Source organism: Dermochelys coriacea, chromosome 3, assembly GCF_009764565.3.
Source record: "Dermochelys coriacea isolate rDerCor1 chromosome 3, rDerCor1.pri.v4, whole genome shotgun sequence".
NCBI lineage: Eukaryota > Metazoa > Chordata > Testudines > Dermochelyidae > Dermochelys > Dermochelys coriacea.
Genome location: NC_050070.1, coordinates 45,161,283 through 45,185,026, shown reverse-complemented (window position 1 = coordinate 45,185,026; position 23,744 = coordinate 45,161,283). Strand labels below are relative to the sequence as shown.

The 23,744-nt window shown below is 41.0% G+C and overlaps 2 protein-coding genes across 15 annotated transcripts in view; one reads left to right on the top strand and one right to left on the bottom strand.

Moving 5' to 3' along the window:
* ANGPT2 (angiopoietin 2) overlaps positions 1–19,285 on the top strand; it is a 72,129-nt gene extending 52,844 nt beyond the window's left edge. The window contains exons 6-9 of one of the 2 annotated variants that reach the window (XM_038397551.2): positions 2,014–2,115; positions 2,687–2,853; positions 14,647–14,777; positions 16,453–19,285. In XM_038397551.2, the coding sequence (XP_038253479.1) occupies positions 2,014–2,115; positions 2,687–2,853; positions 14,647–14,777; positions 16,453–16,613 (561 nt within the window). In that variant the 3' untranslated portion in view covers positions 16,614–19,285. The remainder of the gene's footprint in view (positions 1–2,013; positions 2,116–2,686; positions 2,854–14,646; positions 14,778–16,452) is intronic. The other variant, XM_038397552.2, reaches the window with a different exon arrangement.
* MCPH1 (microcephalin 1) overlaps positions 1–23,744 on the bottom strand; it is a 229,824-nt gene that overhangs the window by 104,060 nt on the left and 102,020 nt on the right. The window lies entirely within an intron of this gene.

The window sequence follows — 23,744 nt, the reverse complement described above, 5'->3', positions numbered from 1 at the left end:
GCAAAATTAAAGGAAAGGTTCTCAATGAACTAGCCATTAGCTTACATTATGCAAAACGTAAACTAGTGGCTGAATGCCCTTGAGTCACATATCACACAGCAACACTTTTTTTTTTTTAAATTAACCAGTGTAATTTTAATACAGGCAGAAGAAAAGGGATCTTTAATGATCGTAGGTAGTCCAAACCTCTATTTTATGTCTCCGGCAGAATGTCTTTCTAGCATCTCTTTGTAAGATTACAAATTGACTCACCAAACCACTTCCTCTAGCTTAGATTTTCCTTAGAGGGTTCCCATCTAAGTATTAACCAGACCTTAGCTAACACTGCTTAGCTGATGACATCTCAGCCCAAAGAGAATTGGCTGCAGGCATTTTTCATGTCATGTGGCTACTTTATCCAGTGGAAACACAGTTCACCTTCCCACAGAACTAGGAAGCTTGGGTCTAATTTAATATATACATCGTTCACATTTAAACAGTTGCAATTAAGCCTACAACACACAGCTCATATTGAACATCAATTTATGTTCACATTTAAACTAACATAGAACTATTATTCCATGTTTAAGCTACCGTAGTATAAATGAAAAAAGAAAAGGAGTACTTGTGGCACCTTAGAGACTAACAAATTTATTTGAGCATAAGCTTTTCGTGGACTTTGTGATAACTTTTGGGAAAAGTCACAAATACTGGCTTAACTTTGTTTTATGTTTTTAATATACAACTTAGTTTAGAGCAATATTATTAAACCACTAATTTAGCTGCAGCTTTTGAAGTCAGTCTTTCATCCCATTATTGCAGAAACTGATGTAATTAATTATATGTTCTGTATTGTGCACGGCATTTTAAAAATCTAAATTGTTTTAAAATCAATGTGCCCTTTTAACTAAAATATATATTTTTTCTGAGAAACCATAAAAATAAAACAAATATTTTGTTTAAGAGTTGCTTAAACAATTTTTGCACAAGAGCAATTCCTTACAAGCCGGTTTATAAATTGAAGTGAACAAGACTTTGAAATTGAAATTCTTACTTACATGTAAGTGCAATAAATGATGTAAAAAAGCAAAATCATAAAATGAGTGTGTGCACAGTGGTGGCCATTAAAAAATACTTGCATACTCTTAGAATAGGAAATACATGTACCTACAGTATCTTGCACAACAAAGTGTTTAATATTTAGTAAATATTGACATTTTAAAATAATCCATGTAAACATATATTTGTATAAATTAGGTGCAATGCAAAGTCAACTTGTGGAACTTCTTGCCATGGGATGTTATGAAGGCCAAAACTATAACTGGGTTCAAAAGAGAATTAGATAAGATCATGGAGTTTTCTTCCACTGTTAGCACACTAGTACATATTTCTTGTAAAAATGGTATTTTGACAGTCCCCTGCACCTATGCAGGCCCCCAATAACTTCAGCTGGTGTCCAGCCATGTGGGGTAAATTAAAGAGTTGAAGTCTTTTTTTGCTATTTTTAGCCCTGTAGTGCAAGCCCTGCGATGCCAAGCCAGACTCTGAGACTTGCTGCTGTGGGTCTTTTTTTTTTTTTTTTTTTTTTTTTTTTTTTTTTTACAGTCTAGACATTCCCAATGAGGATTCCATATCCTGGAGCCCCATACAGCTGCAGATTTGGCAGTATTGTCTTAACTGGCTCTGCCTACTCTACTCTTACAGCAATAATGATAGCTAAGGCACATCAGGGAAGGATTTAATTCTGATGCACCAAATTACTACAACATAAAACCAATATACAGCAAGTACAGTATTTCAGAAATGTTCAATATCATTTCAATATCATCATTAATTACAATTTTAATTAGAATGCAAGCTATTCAAAACAGCTCAGCTTCATAGGTGTTAGCAAACCTGGAATGCTCTGCTAGGCAAACAAAAGACAACCGTAGTTTTACTGTATACTGTGCTATATAAAATATATATGCAATTTGTGTCAATTGACATGTGAGTATCTGCATTTATGCAATGACACACTCTTCTTATTGACAGACTTACTGTGATATGGAAAGCAGTGGAGGCGGATGGACAATTATTCAGCAACGTAAAGATGGCAGTGTGGACTTTCACCGGACATGGAAAGAGTATAAGATGGTAAGAGCCACACTCTTTGGAAGCTTTAAATCCAATTTATTACTTTTCTGATAATCTCTGAAATCTACACAGACTTAATCACAAGCGAATATTAATCAGTTACTTAAAGTGGTATTGCCTAAACAGGTTCTAAAGTTGCATTTTAGTTCTTAAATGAAAAATTGTGCTTTCATTTGGGAAATGTCAGAGTAATATAAACTGTTTGCCTAAGCAGAGACTTGCAAGTGTGATGTTTGTTTTTACAAAGAAATATAGCATTTTTTTCCCCAAAGTCAGCTATTCCATGTTGCGGCCACATCTTTAATTTTCATTAAGTTATTTATATTTATGTTTCTATTGGCAAATGTTCCCCAGATCTAATAAGTCTAATACTGTTACATTTTGTTTAAAGTTCCTAAATTGGTCCCCGCTGAAATCCAAAATTTGAAATACCAAAGACCTAGGATCCTCATATTTGTAGTACACTTTTTGTGGTTGACAAAGCAATTACATTTAAAAATTGATGAACTGATTATTTCAAAATCAAAGAAAAACAAATTAAAGTTATTTAAATATACAACTTTGATTACAGGGATTTGGTGATCCTGCTGGGGAGTACTGGCTGGGAAATGAGTTAGTTTCTCAACTGACTAATCAGAAACGCTATGTTCTTAAAATACACCTGAAAGACTGGGAAGGAAATGAGGCATATTCATTGTATGAACATTTCTATCTAGCAAGTGAAGAACTAAAGTACAGGTAAGCAAAGAAAGCACTGAATTGAAAAAAACAGTCAGCCAGCTATTAATTCCTGTAAATTGTTCAGCTACATAACTTTCTTTTTATATTAATTACAAAGCAGTTGCTCTGAATGCATTTGAAGTATGTCTTTGCTACTAATTTTCATCTATAGCCTACATAATTTTAGTAGATTTTTAAAAAAATAGAATAGTATATACCTTTCACCAGTATATAGTAGGTAAATAATAGGCCCCTCCTTCCCCTTATAGGCTGACCAACACAAATTTTACCTGATATCGCGTGTGTAGGGGGAGAACCCAACAAGCCCAGAATTGGGTGTTGGCACATAGCTCTCAGGAGGCCGTGAAGGGGTGGCCTCCTGCGTGATGTGTTCTATTCAGGAGATGAAGAGGCAGAAGTAGGCAAATCAGGAATTACATCTAGTGACAGTCCCCACAATTCCCAATCTACACCCATAGACATGCACACTGCAACCACAAGGTTGCAGTAGCAGCTGCAGAGCAGACCCACAGTCTGCCAAAGTAGGGTTGATTTGTTCTCTTATTTTTGAGAATCAATGAAGCTCCCAGTTGAGTTACTCAAGCTGAATGGTGGGTCCTCGGTTTATCCAAATGGCAAGGGTTTAATTTCTAGTTTCATTGTTCCTCTTATTTTAATAAAACTTTATACTTAGCAGAGTGTTCTCGTAACTTTAGCCTGTATATATTCTGTCCACAGTTACACTTACCCATATGTTAAAAAAGAAAGTCTTAGGGGATCTTTAAAATTCTATTCTTGAATGAAATTAAATGGTCTTGTCTTTAGGGCAAAAGAAATTACCAGACTAAGGTCAGGAACTACTTTAAAAAAAGAAAGAAAGGAGTCACTGAAACCATGATTCCTATGAATAAATAAGGTCCTGGGGCTGGATGACAGAGGGGATTGGTAATGTGATAAGGAGCCTTTCACTTTGGGAAACATTGCTTTAGATGAACTACCTAGAAAAGAGTTGAGACCCATTAGAGGGAGTAGCATGAGGAGGCTTACCGTTCTTTGAGAACCACTGGACAGAATAGCATGAGGAGGCTTATAGTACTGCTGTCCACGCTTTGTCCCGTAGACGAGTTAGGAGACTACAAGGAAGGTCAATTTGACACATTTCATGATATCTAAATTCATATATTTCTAAATGAAAACCTTTATAAAATACAATTTTGCACCCAAAAACTAAACTATATCCAAGCAGCTCAGAAATCAGTAATCAATGAGCTCATTTTTTTCATCAAGGAAAATAAAATTAGAATAGAAAACTTTCACCATCAAGAGATTACCAAAGGTAAATTGAAATATACTTTGACTTCACCTCAACTCCCATATACAAAGCAGTCCAAAACTGAAAGTTTCTTACCTGTAATTGGAGTTATTTTCGATGGCTCTGCATAGTCACAATTACAGTGTACCGTGCCACCTTGTGGTGCTTTGTGGTAGAACCTCCTCTAGCAGCGTCAGCTAGAGCTCTCTCATGCTCCCACCCCTCCCCGCAGGGTCACTGATGTTCTGTGGGCGAGGCTATGTGGTAAGCGGAGCACCCTCACCACCTTAGTTGCATCCACCGCAAAGCCAGAGACACAGAACAAACAAGGACTCAGAAAGAGGGGAAGGTGGTGGAAAGTGTGAATATGCAGAGCCCTCTCAATTATGAGCAAGTAACCTTCATTTCTTCTTTGAGTGGCTCTGCATAGTGAGAAGCAGTGGGAAAACTAACTTGGAGGCAGGAACAAAGTCCTAACTGAATAGAGACTGAAGCACCACTTTATCAAATCCAACAACTGCTCTATAGGACAAATCCAAAGGATAATGCTTTGTAATAGTGTGCACTGAAGTCCAGGTTCCAGCTCTGCAAATTTCAGCAGCTGGCACTTGCTTAAGACAAGCAAAGGAAGTAACTAGTGGAATGTGGTTGAATTGAAGCAAATATAGGAACTTTGCTAGTGTGTAACTTTCAGCAATACATTTTATCCATTGAGAGAAGAATTGTATAATCTATGTAGTTTTTAGCATAAGACACTAACAATCTAGAAGATGTATGAAAATTTTACTCTTATCTAAATAACAAGCAAGGGACCTTCTGGCTTCCAAAGAGTGTAGCAGGACCAATTTCTCCTTATAAGAGTATGGCTTGGGTGGAGGGGGAGAGGAGGAGGGTGGCAAATTAACTGTCTGATGTGGAAAAAAAAAATATCAACCACCACTTTAGGTAAGAACTTGAGATCAGGTCTGAAAACTACCTTAGTCCTTATGAAGAGAAGTAAAAGGTGTATAAGCCATAAGAGCATTCAGTTCACTTCCTCCCCAAGCCAATGTGATGGCAATAATGAAAGCTGTTTTGATCAATAAATAATAGAAAGAACACTGAGCCAAGGGTTGAAAGGGCTACTTCACCAGCACGGCTAACTGAACTACGAAAAAACATCAAAGATCAACTAACGTGTGATATGCAGAGATGGCTACCAAATGAACTTTTAACAACAAGTTAGATAATTCCTGAGATTTTAAGTACATTTTCCCTCATCCATGCCTGAAATCTGGGTCTACTTTAAGAATAACAGCTTCTACTAGACTGTTTTCTAGAATTACTTAGCATGTTCTGCAAAGACAAAGAACATGACTGCTCAAGAGCAGACAGAGTCAAAGTCCAATTGCCAATGCCGACAGGTGAAGAAATTATGGATGTGTGTAAAAGATTCCTGCCCTCCTGTTGAAACAGCGGGTCTGGAGACAGTGTCAGACACATTAAGACTCCACCAGAGAATTGAAAGAGATCAATAAACCACTGCCGACATAGCCAAGCCAGGGCAATGATAATTATCTTTGCCCTGTCCTGGTGTATCTAACCACCTTCTGAATCACTGGAGGGGGGGAGCAGGGGGAAGGCATACATCAAGCCCTTTCCCCCAGTGCAAGCAGAAAAGCATCTTACCAAGGTAGTCCCTACCCACTCTGGAACAGAAGAGATCACACTTTTTGTTGGACCATGTTGCAAACAGCTTCACATCTGGTCAATTCCAGCTGGAGAATATGATAATTGACTGATCTGTTAGGTACCATTTGTGCATCTGAAAGCTGTCTTTGCCAAGATGATCTGCAACTACATTATTTCCCCCTGCCAGATATAGGGCCACAGTAAAAATGTTGTGCTGGATACACCAATCCCATGGGCTTATAGCCTCTGCACACAGGAGAGTGGAGTAAGCATTCCCTTACTTGCTGTTGTAATACATCAGCCATACATTGTCTGTCACAATCCTCCCTTGTAGGTGAGAGAGGAAGTCTGAGGGCCAGATGAACAGCTGTCACTTCCAACACATTGATGTGCAGTGCAGTGCTCTCTCCTGCACATGCCCTTGAACTGTCATAAATGATTCACGTGAGTTCCCCCCCCCCACACACCTTGTTTGATGCATCTGAAATTACCCTGAGGGATGGTCTTGGGGGAAAGAACTGTACACCTCTGCGCACATTCTCTCTGACTGATCACCATTCTAGGAAAACTATGATGTTCTGAGGCATGGTGATCAACCTATAAAGGCTGTCCTAAACTGGTTTGTAGAGCTGAGACATCCAGTACTGCATAGGTTTCATTCTTAGATGTGCAAATGAAGTCATGTAAGTACAGGATGCTATAAAGCAGTGGTTCCCAAACTTATTCTACCGCTTGCGCAGGGAAAGCCCCTGGAGGGCCGGGCCGATTTGTTTACTTATCGCATCTGCCGGTTCAGCCAATCGCGGCTCCCGCTGCCCGCGGTTCGCTGCTGCAGGCCAATGGGGGCTGCTGGAAGCGGCAGCGAGTACATCCCTCAGCCCATGCTGCTTCCAGCGGCTCCCATTGGCCTGGAGCAGAGAACCGTGGACACGATTGGCCGAACCTGCGGACACGACAAGTAAACAAACCATCCAAGCCCAGCAGGGGCTTTCCCTGCACAAGTGGCAGAACAAGTTTGGGAACCACTGCTATTAAGCAACAAACAGAACCAAACCCTCCAGATGCACTTGTTCAAGAATCTTCAGTCTAGGATTAAACAAATTCTGTCATCTTTCTTCTGCATCAGAAAGTAACAGGAATAAAAAAACCCTAATCCCTCTGGTATTTGCATGACCACCTCAACTGCTCCTATCAGAAGCAATTTTTCAACTTCTGCAAGAAGAATAGCCTCGTTGGAAGGGTCCCTGAAGATTTAAAGGTAGAAGAAACTGGGGGGAAGGGCGAGTCTCAAAAGGTATGGCATAGCCCCTTTCTACAATCTCTAAAACCCATTGGTTTGATGTAATTTGCCTCCATGCATTGATAAAGTGGGCTAGTCTGTTTCAAAAGAAGAAGCTAGACTGATTCTGATTGGGTGTTCCTTGATTCTTAATTTTCATCAAATCTATCAAAACTGAAGCTGCTTGTTCTACAATGAAGATGATGACAAGTGGGCTTTTTAGATTTAGACCTTGGTTTGAAAGGCCTCTTTCTACATTGATTCTGGAAGGCTACAGGTTCCTGGTATTGTTGAAGTCTTTGACTTGACAAAAAATAAAACAATGAAGACTGAGATAGGACCGCCTTTGGTACTAGAAATAAAATAGAGGGCCTTTTCCAAGCAGAGAAAATTAAACCCAGAGAGTGGACTGTCAATCTCTTGTCCTTTAATTTTTCTAGTAATTTCTCTGCTTTTCACTAAAAAGGCTCTCCCCCCCTCCTTGAAAAGGGAGCTCCTTCAGCATAAGCCAAGTGTCCAGAGCTAGAGAGAAGGAACAAAGCCAAGCTTGCCTCCTGATAGAGCAAATGATAACGTTCTGGCAGCAGGGTCCAAAGTGTCATACAAGTCTTGTTAAAACAATGTCATCTTTTCCCATAAATGGAACCGTAGTGGGCCATGACTACCTGATAATTTGCCTTTCCTTCCCTTATGAATCAATCTTTTCCCCTCTCCCTATCAGATGGGGTAGAGTGTGATTGTCCAGATGCTGCCCTGTTACTGGCAGCAGCCACCACAGTGAATTAGGTATAGGATGTGTATGAAAACAGGAAAACCCCTCAGATGGTATCTGACAACTTGTCAATCTTTTTGGAGACAGGTTGACAAAAGGCAGTAGCAGACCACACACATTTAGCTATCTGTAGCAAACCATCCAAAATGGGTACAGATAGTCTACTCCTAAAAGTAACACCAAGGATATCAAACAGCGTGGGAGAAGTCTCTTCCACAGGCACTGCAGACAGATTCAAAGTGGATGCCATACAGTCCACCAAATCGTGGAAGGGCAAAGTGTTTTCGAAAGGAAAGGAGGCTGAAGCCACTCCCACATGTTCATCTGGTGATAAATCAGGTTCACAGTCTGTTTCCATATGTTCCTGCTCAAAGAGGGCAGCTATTCCCACACATTCTTCCTCAGAAAGCATTTCAGGCATCATGGTCTGAAATGTCAACAGCCCCAGAGAAGTTGGATCAGAAGATCTCTGAACTCTGAAATACTTCGTAGACAAAACTTTACTTCTCCATCCACATGGAGGATAACTGACGAATTCCTGAAGTGGCCTCAATAAGGCCATCAGTCCCAGGACCGCCAGTCTCCCCAGCAACTCGGATTCAGGAACATGTCTACAGGAGATAGACCAAAGGGTGATACAAAGCAAGCTATAGGTCTTTGCATTCCTCTGTCTCAGGGGTTCTCAAACTTCATTGCTCCGCAACCCCCTTCTAACAAAAATTACTACACGACCCCAGAAGGGGGGACCAAAGCCAGAGCCTTCCTGAGCCCATCTAAAGCTCAAACCTCACCACCTTGGGTCGGGGGACAAAGCCAAAGCCCAAGGGCTTCAGCCCCAGGCGGGGGAGACTGTAACCTGAGCCCCACCACCCAGGGCTGAAGCCCTTGGGCTTCGGCTTTGGCCCTGGGGCTCAGGTTTCAGCTTCTGTCCCAGCAAGTCTAACGCCATCCCTGGTGACCCCATTAAAACAGACTTGCAATCTACTTTGGGGTCCAAACCCACAGTTTGAGATCTTCCTCCTCGTACTGATCCAGGTCTGGATCAGAGAGAAAATGCACCAGAGATGACAATGGATCCAGAGGAAGCTGAGTATCCAGCTCTTTATGGAGACCCTGAACGGGTCCCAGAAAGAGGAAGCATGCCACTTTCTGGCCTCTTCTTCTTAACAATAGACAAAGATGATGATGGATCTTGGAACCAGGGAAACATGCCTCCTTTTAGAAATTTTGCATTTCACACTCTGATCCGAAGCATGAACTGGAGCCAAAAAGTGAACTTGGGCTGCACAGTGACAGACCTTTCCAGAACCATGGATGTAGCTGGAACTGACACTGGAACCAAAGCAGAAACTGACAGCAAGTCCGAAGACTTGGACAACATCAGATCCAACATTATACACTACTGAAATTGGAGGTGAAACAGGTCTCTGCTTTGGAACCATATCAATCTTGTCAGAATTGGACAGAATAGATTATTCTGATGCATGGGGAGTGGCACAGCCAACAGTGGCTGCTTTGTTCCTATGCAGCTTTTTTCAGAACTACACCACTCAGAATTGAAGGTGCTGATGGCCCCAGTTCTGACACACTGATTGAAACCATCTTCCTGGATCCAGAAGCGGAAGTGGGAATTGACCTTGGTCTTGCAGATGAGGGGGATCCATCAGGATCAGAAAGTTGCAAGCCATGAGGTATGGTATTGGTGAGGATGATCGAACCGTCGCTTGACCTCTCTTCCGGATCTAGGGTAGTCAGATCTGACCACGCAGCCCGGGTTTGGACATGTGTAGCCTCAGGAGCTTTACTGAGGAAGCCGCAGGAATTGAATCTAGCCTCAACAGGGGTTTCAGTTTCGTGGAACCCTTCAGTCACTGGAACTCACAGGACTGGCCTCTGAGACCTTGGATCTGAGGACTGATCGGATCCAGAGAGTCTAGCCTTGAGAGCTTCCTTGAGAAGTACCTTCAAGTGAGTCTCCCTGTCCTTGTAGACTCTGGGACTAAAGGTTCAGCAAATCAAACATCTGGAAGCTGGGTGTCCTTCTCCCTGACAGTTGAGGCTCCACATGTGGTCGCTTCCTCTGCTTCAATTCCACTATAACCCAGAACGACAGAAAACATTAAATATACTAACAAGCTACCACTACCTTAAGAAGAAAAAGGCTTTGGCTTACAAACAGACTGAAATTCACATCCATCCATGCGCACATGGTTGGAAGGAACTGAGGGGGTGAGGGCGTTCTAGGTGACACTGCTAGAAGGAGGTTCTACCAAAGGCAGCTAGGTACCCCATACGTGGGAATGTGCAGGGCCACTTGAACTATCAGTATCTTACCCCCATTAGCCCAACAAAAGTTGGATCTTAATGCCTAAATAGTATGTGGTTGTTTCAAATCCAAACCAAATATTTTCTCATCTGGAAACAGTTAGACTCTATAGCAGAGATTTTATTTTTAAATTAAGGCACTATAATACTTATAAGGGCAACCTTTTCAAAATGGGTCATTACCCTTGTCCATTTACATTATTAAAAAATAATTACTGCAAACTAAGATGGCTGTCTGCAAATAGATATTTTCTCTTGAAATGCAAGCAAGTATTTGACGTGCCATTAAATGCAGTGGTTTAAAGTATATTTTATTTAACATTATAAAAAGGATATACATTTTAAAATTATCTTGAAAATATTCAGCACATTGTAATATTCATGGCATAAAAATAATTTCCTTTTACATCAGCAAGTTTTTAAAATGCTTCAAAGAAACAATGTAAGCTGTTCCAGGAAACAAAATGATATACTGATCCACTCAACACAGGAACATATATGGTCAGAACAAGACTAAGTCATGAGATCTAGTTCTACTCCCAGCTCTGACAGACTTGCTGGGTGACTTTGGACATGGCAACTTATTGTCTCAGTTTCTCCATCTATATAACGGGGAGAATTATAGCTATCTATTGGAAAAAGGAGGCTGTGAATCTTAACCTTAACTTAATGCCTATTAAGTCTTTAAGATCTTTGTACTTACAATCTCTCTCATTTTCTATCCAAATTATCATCATTGGCCAATAATTTATATTTAGGAGGCATGTCCCCCTCCGTCTTCTAGGCAGAGGCGCAGCCAGGCAGCTCAGTATGCTGCCCTGTCCGCAGGTGCCACCCCCACAGTTCCCCTTGGCCAATGGGAGCTGCAAAGCTGGCACTTGGAGTGGGCAGTGCCTCCCTGGCCGCCCCTGCATCTAGGGGTCGCAGGGACATACTGGCTGCTTCCATGAGTTGCAGGGATCGTGCCTTAGCGGGGCTACACCACCAACTGGCCTTTTAACAGCCCGGTCAGCAGTGCTAACTGGAGCCACCAGGGTTCCTTTTCGACCGAGCGTTCCAGTCGAAAATCGGACTTCTGGCAACTCTAAACCTAACAGCATGCAGCTTACACACTGAGTGTCTGTGTATAGCTACAGGCCTGCCCAGCAGCAGTGACATCAGCTGCCTGTCAACAACACTCGAGTCAGATTCTGGCTTTTGTCAGCCTTGGTTACTACCTGCAGGGTGACCCCAACACACTCATAGTCCTGAATTTTCCCAAAAAAGTGTGTTCTTCACTTTCCAGCCCTCTCCTGTACAGTTCAAATATTAGAGGTCCATTGCCTCTGTAAGGGGTCAATATGCAACAGTTTGCTACTTTAATTGTTCAGTTTAAACACAAAATTGGATTAGTTTTATTAAAAAATAAAACAAGTTTAACAACAAAGTGATTTTACGTGAGTACAAGTATAAGGTATTAGAATCAGAAATGGTTACAAGAGAAAAAGATAAAATGCTTTCTAGTAGTTAAACATAACAAGCTAGACTTGGTTCAAGGTAAAATCCTTACCAGTTTCCCAGTAACATTACTGACTAAATTCTCAGGTCAGGTACTCCCCAGAAGTCAAAGGAGTAGTTCCTTTGTCTTCTTAGATGAGAGAGAGAGAGAAAGGTTGGAGTGTTTTTTGCACCTTGCTTTTATAGTCCAGTCACCTGTTGAAATGCATTTTCCTGAGGATTACCCCTAAATAAAGTTCATTCCAGCTGTGAGGACTGAGACATGGAGTCTCATGATGAAAACATTTCCATGTTGTTGTTTGCTAAAATTCAGACTGATCTGTTCCTGACCCTCCTTCATTGCCAAACAATAGTCACTTGAGAGGTGATTGGCAATCAACTTTGACACCTGGCTAGAGGAGCCAGTTTATCCTGTGTATTTGAGAAACCGGTTTACCCACTCCCCAGACTTGCTGGTAAACACATTGTAATCAATTTCAGCTTATATTCATAACTCTTAATACATGTTTTACATATATATATATATATATATATATATATACACACACACACACACACACACAAGAATATTGATGATCAGCGTGTTCTTAGATTTTAAATGATACCTCAACAAGACATATTTTGCACAAAGATAATTACAATAATTATGTAGAAAGAAAAGGAGTACTTGTGGCACCTTAGAGAGTAACAAATTTATTTGAGCATAAGCTTATGTGAGCTACAGCTCACTTCATCGGATGCTGGCCGCCCTTCCCGCAACCCCCATTGGCCTGGAGCAGCGAACCGCAGCCAGTGGGAGCCACGATCGGCCGAACCTGTGGACGCGGCAGGTAAACAAACCACCAGGGGCTTTCCCTGAACAAGCTGCGGACCAGCTTTGAGAACCACTGCTCTATACTACTTGATATTCATAGGATATAAATCTTTCAGTTTTTAAAAACAATATAGTAGCAGCCTCACTTGAAAGTTAGACTTGTCATATGACTATGAAGTGCTATATAGCCGGTATCTTCACTCCAATATTTGAAAATTAAAATCATCACTTTTGCCCATGAATTGATTTGACTTTATTTTTATTCTTAAAAGATTTGCAAAGGAAAAGTCCCTTTGGAAAGTGGGAAGGAAAGGACAGAGAAAATCATCCTTATTACCAATTAAATTTTACCCATCACCGATACACAGTTTTCATATTAGACTGCCACAGCATATTAATACCAGTTATTCCTGAGGACATTCTGCACCAAAAAATTAATAATTCTGTGCCCAAAATTAAAAATTCTGCACACAATATTTTAAAATTCTGCAAGTTTTATTTGTCAATAAATAAATGCAGAGGCTCCAGCATGGCAGCGGGGAGCACAGGCCACTGGCTGTACGAAGGTGGGAGATCACCCTACTGCCTCCCCACCCCGAGGACACGGACTTGGGTGAGGCTGCACCCAACCCTGACACAGCACAAGGCCTGTGCCTGCCCCAGAAACACCCTGGGGGCATGCCCTTCTGCACCAGGTGCAGGGCAGTTAGGCTCAACCAGGCAGAATCCACGTGTGGAGGGGCTCAATGTGGGGGATCCAGGTGTGGAGTGAGTGGATTCTGTGTGGGACAATCTGGGTGCAGGCAGCTCAGTAGGAGGTCTAGTGGGGATCTGGATGCTCAGAGACTCTTGGGGCGGTTTCCAGGTGCAGGGGCAGTGGGACTCTGCAGAGGCTTCCAGGTGAAGGTTGTTGGGGCCCAGCCGAGGGGTCTGGGTGTCTCAGCGGAGGGGGGTGTTCGCATGCTAGAGGAGTGGGGCTTGGTAGGGTGGGGGTGCGGGTGCAGCTAATTGGCAGTTAGTGGCATGGGGGTCTGGATGTGGGGGCTCAGGGTGGTGCAGGGGGTAGGGCATCAGGGTAGGGGTTTGAGTGCAGAGAGCTCAGTAGGGGTGGTCTGGGTACAGATGTGAGGGTCTGGAAGCAGGGGGTCTGGGTGCAGGGAGGCTCCAGATGCAGGGGTTGAGGTTTAGCAGGGTGGGGTATGGGTATGGAGGGCTAGGGGGTTCTGGATGTACCAGATGAGGCTTGGCAGGGATGTTTGGGTATGGGAGGTCTGGATGCATGGGGGTTGCGTGGAGCAAGCATCTCCCCACACAGTGACCCCCCACACCCATAGGAGTGAATGGGGCAGGAAGCAAGAGAGGATGCTGAGCTTTCTGGTTTACGAGGGTGAGTCTGACATAGCCCCGGCCACTCCTTGCAGGGGAAGAGGAAGTCCCGTCCTCTTCTGCCTCCAGCCCAGTCAGGACTAGCAGCGGATCCCAGCTTAGGTAGGAGATTCTGGCTGGGGTGTCCCTAGCCCCGCGGTGATTTACCTCTCTACCAGCTGCTCTGGGTGCCTAAAACGTTGTACCTGTGCTGCTAGGGAATGGTGCATGACTGCTCTTGCAGCATCCCTTTGTGTCCCTGTCAAAAAGTCATTTTTCTGCGGGAAGCAAAGATCTGCAGAGGACATGAATTCTGTGCAAGGGCAGTATTCCCCCAGGAGTAAACAGTGTAAGAATAAGGCAGGGAGAAAATTAGTTAGAGGATTTAAAAATCCATTACTAGTATTGCTTGCATTCAATGCACTTTAATATTACAAGTTACTATGGTATTAGTAGTTCTTACATAGAGTACATTTCTCAAGGATTATCAATATATATACCTCCATATAATCTCTGTTAATCTCACACAGGTGGAACAAATATCTATAAAAGCAGAGGTGATTTTATCTCTTCAGTATAATGTTATGCTGATAGTATTATGGTTCATACCAACACAATACCCTTCAAACAAAGTTTATAGCCGTACATTAAAAAGATGAGAACCAAACTGTTGTTTAAACAGGATATTTGTTACAAAAAAATTTCCTCATTACTGTGTAGACCAACTGCCATTAGCTTCAATCTAACATTTGTTTTTCCGTTCTGCACTTCTACAGGATCCACCTTAAAGGACTTACTGGGACGGCAGGCAAAATAAGTAGCATCAGCCAACCAGGAAATGATTTTAGCACAAAGGATGCAGACAATGACAAATGTATTTGCAAATGTTCACAAATGCTAACAGGAGGTAGGAATGGTTTTCTGTTTCTCAATCTTCCTATTTTTATTGGCAGTAAAACAGTCAATGAGGTAAATAGATGGTAATTTTGACGTATTAAATCCTGACTAGTGACAAAGTCCAAAACTCACAATTGGAAATGCTAGTTCAGTGAGTTCAAATTTACTATTTTACCATTTCAGACAGCTCAGCTAAAGTAAAAATGAGAGGAGTTAAAATCGGGGGGGAGAGAGAGGGGGGAAAATAGGCCATCATTCTCTCACAACTTGTGCAACAACAAGGCCTGGTATTGTGAAACTGGTATGAGCGTAAGACAGCACAGTGCACCTCCAAATACCATGGGAAAGTAGCCCAATGGTCAAAATGCCCCCAAAACGAATCAGGAATCATCTTTTTAATCAACAAAAGTTTCTAGTTGTTTAATTAGGCACAAAAAATCTCTAGTGTTCCTGGGGGAACTAAGCATTTTATAGGCTCTTTAAAAGCATGACAATTAGAATGTAGTTGTCATGAAAGAATACATTTCAGTAATATAAAACATTGCTTTTTTCCCTATTTAAATATAATTTGAAGTGAGAATACATTTACCCAAAGCATACCAAAATTATTATGTAGGTGGATAAATTCTGGATCAATTTTGTTCACAGGTTTATTGACATTACATTTTAGATTGTTTCTGTATCTGAAAGCAGGTTTAACTTTCTCTATAATTCTGCAATCCAGTCACACTTTCTGTAATTTAAATGTTGCTTAAGAGATAAAGAGAGTCACACTCAATTTACAAAGCAGTGATCTGCTTCCTGAGTGTATAGACTGCAAGTCTGAAGGCAGTTTAAATTTATCCAAAGGGAAAACTGGATTATTGCCTTGGAAAACATAGCACTCATATTACCATCAGTATAACAAAATGGTATGCTTTGGTATGCTTTGGGTAAATGTATTCTCACTTCAAATTATATTTAAATAGTGTAAAAATATTGTTTTTACTAATAAAAATAAAGTTTCCCTATTCCTTACTAACAACTCAGGACAACAAGCGAAATTTGAAGAAAAAGATGTGAAACTGAACAAGTTTAGCTACTTTTTTCTCATCATTCCTTTATACAGAGCTCAGCTAGCAGTTTCAGTACCGAGGGGCTTAGAAATAATGCACATCTTTACAGACTTTAAGCACTGAAGCAAGCTGAATTCACTGCAAAGGAAGCAATTTTCATTTAAGTAGTAATGTAGGATTTAAAAGTGGAAAATTATATAGTCTTGAGAGAAGGCAGAAGGAAAAAGAGAAAGATACAATATCATGATTATTGTCTTCAAGCCAGATTCTGCCCTTAGATCTATCACCATCAATCTATGAAATATGTCGCAAGTTAAGCTTTTGAGGAGTTGATTGAAGCCCTCTCCCTTAACTTACAACCACATCCCATAAAATGCTACAACTCTTACAGCCAAATTTTGTAGTGCCTATTCCTCAAGTATGTTACTCTGCTATATACATTTCATCATGGTTAAAGTTAGCAAGGAGGAGAGACCTGGAGGCACAAAAGTGAAAACTAGGTATTTTAATATTCCTATATTTTTTCTAGTTTTAAGACCAGGACGCTGTAAGGTATTTGTGTATACAATTTTGAAAACTACACTGATAATTTCATTATTTCAGATCTTTGTTTATTTTCTGTTCTTACAGGCTGGTGGTTTGATGCATGTGGTCCCTCCAACTTGAATGGAATGTACTATCCATTGCGGCAGAACACCAACAAATTTAATGGTATTAAGTGGTATTACTGGAAAGGATCAGGCTACTCTCTCAAAGCCACAACTATGATGATCCGACCAGCAGATTTCTAAATGCCCTTTGCATTGTATATGAATTCTGTATTGTATAGTCTTCAAAGACTACATTTGCCAAACATTTAAACTCACAGCTGCAATGTGTCATTTTCCAGCCCAGAAAACATGCACTAGTATTCCGAAGGGATCAATTTGTTCCAATTCTTGAATTGTGATAGTCTTCATCAGTTCAAGCTCACATTACTCAACTAGACACAGCAAAGTCTAAAACATGAAATAATCTGTGTAACAATGATTTTGGCAGAAAGACTGAGTTAAAAGGCTGTCCAAGAAACTGTCAGACAATTTAAGGACTTTGTTTTCTTGATCGTTTATGTTGTGTGTGTTAGTAAATAACTGGAACTGTGAAAAATATCTAAAAACTTAGTTTTAGAAATGTGCCTTTGTGCTCATCACTGAACTTTAATAAAACATTACATTAATATAAAACTCCTAACTTGCAATCTAAATCTAGAACTATTTTTCTATCCCATACCTTGTTTGTAGTTTATGTACATAAAACTATATAGTGCCTTGTAATTAGCTCATTGTCATAATTAAAGGATGCATTCCTTTGCAAAGGTTTCTAAATAATGTTTAAACTTATTTGGGGCTTTTCTTGCAATCCACATCAATTTATTTAACAATCTTAGGAGAAATAGCATCTCCATTTAAGTGCTTTGCATTGATTCTTGCAAAATACTGTGTATAATTGATCACTATTTTATGGTTTTTTTTAAACTATCAGATGTTGTACTTATTGCCATTGTTATTTTAAAGTACAAAAAATCCTGCCAATTATAGCATGATATCGTGTGTTTTATTACATTTTCTATGAAGATTTGCACTTTTTCCCCTTTCTAGTTGTTTAATATATAACAACTGAGAATTAAGTATTACATAATGCTGTTGCCTCACTTAAACGTCAGACAACTGCTGTTCTCCATGCAATTAAATATCACCTGGTGATGTTTGTTTAGACCCTTTGTGAAAAATAAGCTAACTTTAATAACTTCTTTAAAACCAATCTGCTCTTTTATGGAAAAAAGGTCATGTTATTTCTTAAGATAAATGTTATTACACTTTAGAAAGAGAAAGAAAAGAAACCTAAAAATATCCTATGGTCAGACAGTTTTTCTGTGTGGGAAATAGCTGCATGACGCTCAGACAATTCTGAGTGTGGTGATAATCTAGGCCTCTATCTAGATCTTTAAGTGAATAAATGGCTTTATTGGGTGATTTTTCCCTATGTTTATTGTAACAATATGCTTAAAAAGTATGTATTATAGGGTATTGATAGAAATACTAAAATTAAGATTCAGAAGACACTTCTCTTCTAAATCCTTTCAATGTTTTATAGAAGTCACACCAAAAAAATAACTTCTGGATTGAAATTTCTCATGCTTGGTATCAGCCCCAACACAACAATTTTAGAAATTTTTCATTGACCGCTATTGAACTGAGTTCCAAAAGTGAAACAAAAAAGTACGTTTCCAGTACAGAAAATTTTTCTAGATTTTTCTGAGGCTAAGATAACAAAACGTGTTAAAGTATTTTTATTTTTTCTATATGCACATTACATCAGTAATTGTGACTCATGTTGGGAAATGAGTTAAGAAGAACTATATTGTTGTAAATCAACTGCTCTCAAAAAGTTACCCAGTTGCTTGCTTTCAGGGGCAAAAGCAGACTGCTGTACTGGTAGCAAGTAATGTATCAGAATTAGTCAAGGAGAATAGAAGCAAAATATACATTATGAGACTTATAAAACACTATGAAGTATTATTTTTATATGAACCCCATGAATGAAACGTTAATTGAGTTGCCCTAACAATTATATTTTGCCTATTATGTAAAATACTAAGACCATTATTTAAAAAATATTACTTCTATCAAGCTTATAACATTCTTCTTCAAACATACTAAGTCAAAAGATTACTTTGTAAATCACTTCCATAAAACAGCTGTCTTACAATGGAATGATACTTTATCCCCCATTTTTAATTCAATAGATCGCCAAAATACTTTTAATACTTTTATTCATATGAAGAAATACAAAAGATATCCTCAACTTCTGAAAGATTTAGGTCATTACCCATAGTAACAATCCATTCTTTAAAAATGCTCATTAAGGAACATCTTGGCATCAGACAGCACAACAATGGGCACAGTATGAATGACTGGTCAGTCATTAAATAAAAACCATGCTTCCTTGTCCTCAACTATAATCTTCAGTTTGTCTAAGGAAAGTACAGGGACAATATCAGATGATAAAACTAATGCTGATATAAGATTTAATTATTTTTTCCTATTATGAATTGAGTTGCTTGAGTCAGATCTGTAAAATATGAATTCTTGTTTCATAATATTGTTAAAAATTATCTGATGAGTTGTTCAAAATTTTTGGCACATCTAACAAGCAGACATTGCTGGTCTAGTTTGATTTTCCAATACTTTCAATCATTACCATGCTATTAACCTTGATCATTACCCCAATCAAAGTCTTAAAATCATCATTCTGTAATTACCATCTCTAATTTTATTTGAAAACTCTGCAGTTTTTTAAAATCAAACCTTAATGTTTAGACAGGGCCAACCCACAACATTTTGGCACCAGAGGCAGGGAGCTCAAATGACACCTCCATGCTCCCTCGCTTGGGAAAAAACTTTGAAAGTCTCAATTCTGCCTTCTTCCTGTTCTACTCTTCTCATGGTACTGCTCTGCTACCTACTCCAATAAAGGAGAACTAACAACTTAAAATGCCTTGTTCAAAAATTTTAAGTAACACTTAACTTTCAAACTCCTGAACACCAAATGTAACTTTTCTTGTCTTCATAGTAAACACTGGCATTTTTATCTGTCTGAATAATCAAAGTGGTGCTTTCCGTGCCTTCTTGGTTGCAAAGATTTGAATTCCTTCCTGCTGAAGGTCCACAGTCTGGGCCAGCTCATGCTCTACTGAGATCGCTGCAAGGCCGACCAGCCTCTCTTGTGTCATCGTGGAGCGTAGATCTGTTTTTAACAACTTCAGCTTAGAGAAACTGCGTTCTCCACTGGCAACTGTTACAGGAAGTGTTAGAAGTATGCGTAAAGCAACAAAAGCATTTGGAAAGAGGGTGGTCATCTTATTTGTGCACATATATTCCAGAACAGCCTTTGGAGTTGATCCTGCTGAAATGTATCTTGAAAGGGCTTTCAGTTCATCACCTAAATCACTCGCATCAATATCGCGCATGTCATCATGTGTCAACACTGTCTAGTGCCCTGCATTGCTGGTGTAGGTCTTCTTCAGGTATAGTGAGGAGTTTTGGAATATCATACAACAGCCCAAATATACTGCTGTGTTCCTTGAGCTGCATGAAACGTTCTTCAACTGGCTGTATTACATAATCCAGCACCTGATTAAAGAATTCAACTTTGAATTGTTGTTTGGGATCTCTTATGGGATTATCCCATGCCTGATAATCAAAATGTCTTCTTCTTCTTCAGTAACTCTTGTATTCTTGAATAGGTGAGAAAATAGCTTCAGTGTGAAGTTCCTGTGCCAACTTCTGTGCACTCTTCAGAATGTTTTGAAATCCCTCATCTGACCGGTAAGACTGTAGGTATGACTTTGTTTTGTCCAGTTGTTCCATTGCTCCAGATATATCAAGGTCAACACCTTGGAGTCTCTTGCTTACAACATTTATTTCAAACAGTATGTCATGGCACAACACTAAGCCACACAGAAATTTGAAGTTATGTATGTTTCTGGTGATTCCATTTCCCTCAGCCACTGTTCTCCCACGAACAGTTCCTGTCATAGCGTTATCCTCCATAATGGCAACTATGGCATCATCTATCTTCCCAAATTGGTGTTTGATAGGCTTTTATCACCTCCATTCGATTTTCCCATCGTGTGGCACTCAGTGGTTTCAGTGTCAGAGAGGATGTTTCCAGATGTTGCTTCAAAATTTGCCATCGATGAGTTGATGCAGAGAAAAATATATAGTTGCTTTGAATTACATTAAAAAATTCAGCAGCCTCACTATGAGCTGATGCTGCATCACTGACCACCAAGTTCAATGAATGAGAACTGCATGGGACAAAAAAAAGCTCAAGGGTTTAACTCTCAGATCCGTGTCTGGACTCCTCTGTTCTTTCCTCTCTCTCGTTGGCACCATTATCGTAGCCCTGACCTCTCATGTCAGCTATCACAATTCCCGTATCTTCCAGCTTTTTAAGAAGCACATTTGTCATACCAGCTCCTGTAGTATCATAGAATATCAGGGTCAGAAGGGACCTCAGGAGGTGATCTAGTCCAACCCCCTGCTCAAAGCAGGACCAATCCCCAACTAAATCTTCCCCGCCAGGGCTTTGCCAAGCCTGACCTTAAAAACTTCTAAGGAAGGAGATTCCACCACCTCCCTAGGTAACGCATTCCAGTGCTTCACCACCCTCCTAGTGAAAAAGTTTTTCCTAATATCCAACCTAAACCTCCCACACTGCAACTTGAAACCATTACTCCTTGTTTTGTCAACTGCTACCACTGAGAACAGTATAGATCCATCCTCTTTGGAACCCCCTTTCAGGTAGTTGAAAGCAGCTATCAAATCCCCCCTCATTCTTCTCTTCCGCAGACTAAACAATCCCAGTTCCCTCAGCCTCTCCTCATAAATCATGTGTTCCAGCCCCTAATCATTTTTGTTGCCCTGCGCTGGACGCTTTCCAATTTTTCCACATCCTTCTTGTAGTGTGTGGCCCAAAACTGGACACAGTACTCCAGATGAGACCTCACCAATGTCAAATAGAGGGGAACGATCACATCCCTCGATCTGCTGGCAATACCCCTACTTATACAGCCCAAAATGCCATTGGCCTTCTTGGCAACAACGGCACACTGTTGACTCATATCCAGCTTCTTGTCCACTGTAACCCTGAGGTCCTTTTCTGCAGAACTGTTGCCTAGCCATTCAGTCCCTAGTCTGTAGTGGTGCATGGGATTCTTCTGTCCTAAGTGCAGGACTCTTGTCCTTGTTGAACCTCATCAGATTTCTTTTGGCCCAATCCTCTAATTTGTCTAGGGCCCTCTACATCCTATCCCTACTCTCCAGCGTATCTACCTCTCCTCCCAGTTTAGTGTCATCTGCAAACTTGCTGAGGGTGCAATCCATACCATCCTCCAGATCATTTATGAAGATATTGAACAAAACCGGCCTGAGGCCTGACCCTTGAGGCACTTCACTTGATACCAGCTGCCAACTAGACATTGAGCCATTGATCACTACCCATTGAGCCCGACAATCTAGCCAGCTTTCTATCCACCGTACTGTCCATTCATCCAGCCCATACTACTTTAACTTGCTGGCAAGAATACTGTGGGAGACAGTGTCAAAAGCTTTGCTAAAGTCAAGGAACAACATGTCCACTGCTTTTCCCTCATCCACAGAGCCAGTTATCTCATCATAGAAGGCAATTAGGTTAGTCAGGCATGACTTGCCCTTGCTGAATCCATGCTGACTGTTCCTGATCACTTTCCTCTCCTCTAAGTGCTTCAGAATTGATTCTTTGAGGACCTGCTCCATGATTTTTCCAGGGACTGAAGTGAGGCTGACTGGCCTGTAGTTCCCAGGATCCTCCTTCCCTTTTTTAAAGATGGGTACTACATTAGCCTTTTTCCAGTCGTCCAGGAGTTCCTCCGATCGCCACGAGTTTTCAAAGATAATGGCCAATGGCTCTGCAATCACATCCGTCAACTCCTTTAGCACTCTCGGATGCAGCGCATCCAGCCCTATGGACTTGTGCTCGTCCAGCTTTTCTAAATAGTCCTGAACCACTTTTTTCTCCACAGAGGGCTGGTCATCTCCTCCCCATGCTGTGCTGCCCAGTGCAGTAGTCTGGGAGCTGAGCTTGTTCGAGAAGACAGAGGCAAAAAAAGCATAGAGTACATTAGCTTTTTTCACATCCTCTGTCACTAGGTTGCCTCCCTCATTCAGTAAGGGGCCCACACTTTCCTTGACTTCCTTCTTGTTGCTAACGTACCTGAAGAAACCCTTCTTGTTACTCTTAACATCTCTTGCTAGCTGCAATTCCAGGTGTGATTTGGCCTTCCTGATTTCACTCCTGCATGCACAAGCAATATTTTTATACTCTTCCCTGGTCATTTGTCCAATCTTCCACTTCTTGTAAGCTTCTTTTTTGTATTTAAGATCAGCAAGCATTTCACTGTTAAGCCAAGCTGGGCGCCTGCCATATTTACTGTTCTTTCTACACAACGGGATGGTTTGTCCCTGTAACCTCAATAAGGATTCTTTAAACTACAGCCAGCTCTCCTGGACTCCTTTCCCCCTCATGTTATTCTCCTAGGGGATCCTGCCCATCAGTTCCCTGAGGGAGTCCCGGGTCTGTATTCTGCTGTTCTCCTGTTTTCCGTGTCAGGATCCTGAACTCGACCATCTCATGGTCACTGCCTCCCAGGTTCCCACCCACTTTTGCTTCCCCTACTAATTATTCCCAGTTTGTGAGCAGCAGGTCAAGAAGAGCTCTGCCCCTAGTTGGTTCCTCCAGCACTTGCACCAGGAAATTGTCCCCTACACTTTCCAAAAACTTCCTGGATTGTCTGTGCACCACTGTATTGCTCTCTCAGCAGATATCAGGGTGATTTAAGTCTCCCATGAGAACCCGGGCCTGCGATCTAGTAACTTCTGGAAGAAAAGAGTTGCCGGAAGAAAGCCTTGTCCACCTCATCCCCCTGGTCCGGTGGTCAATAGCAGACTCCCACCACGACATCACCCTTGTTGCTCACACTTCTAAACTTAATCCAGAGACTCTCAGGTTTTTCTGCAGTTTCATACTTGAGCTCTGAGCAGTCATACTGCTCCCTTACATACAGTGCAACTCCCCCACCTTTTCTGCCCTGCCTGTCCTTCCTGAACAGTTTATATCCATTCATGATAGTAGTCCAGTCATGTGAGTTATCCCACCAAGTCTCTGTTATTCCAATCACATCATAATTCCTTGACTGTGCCAGGACTTCCAGTTCTCCCTGCTTGTTTCCCAGGCTTCTTGCATTTGTGTATAGGCACTTGAGATAACTCGCTGATCATCCCTCTTTCTCAGTATGAGGCAGGAGCCCTGCCCTCTCGCGCTCTCCTGCTGGTGCTTCCCCC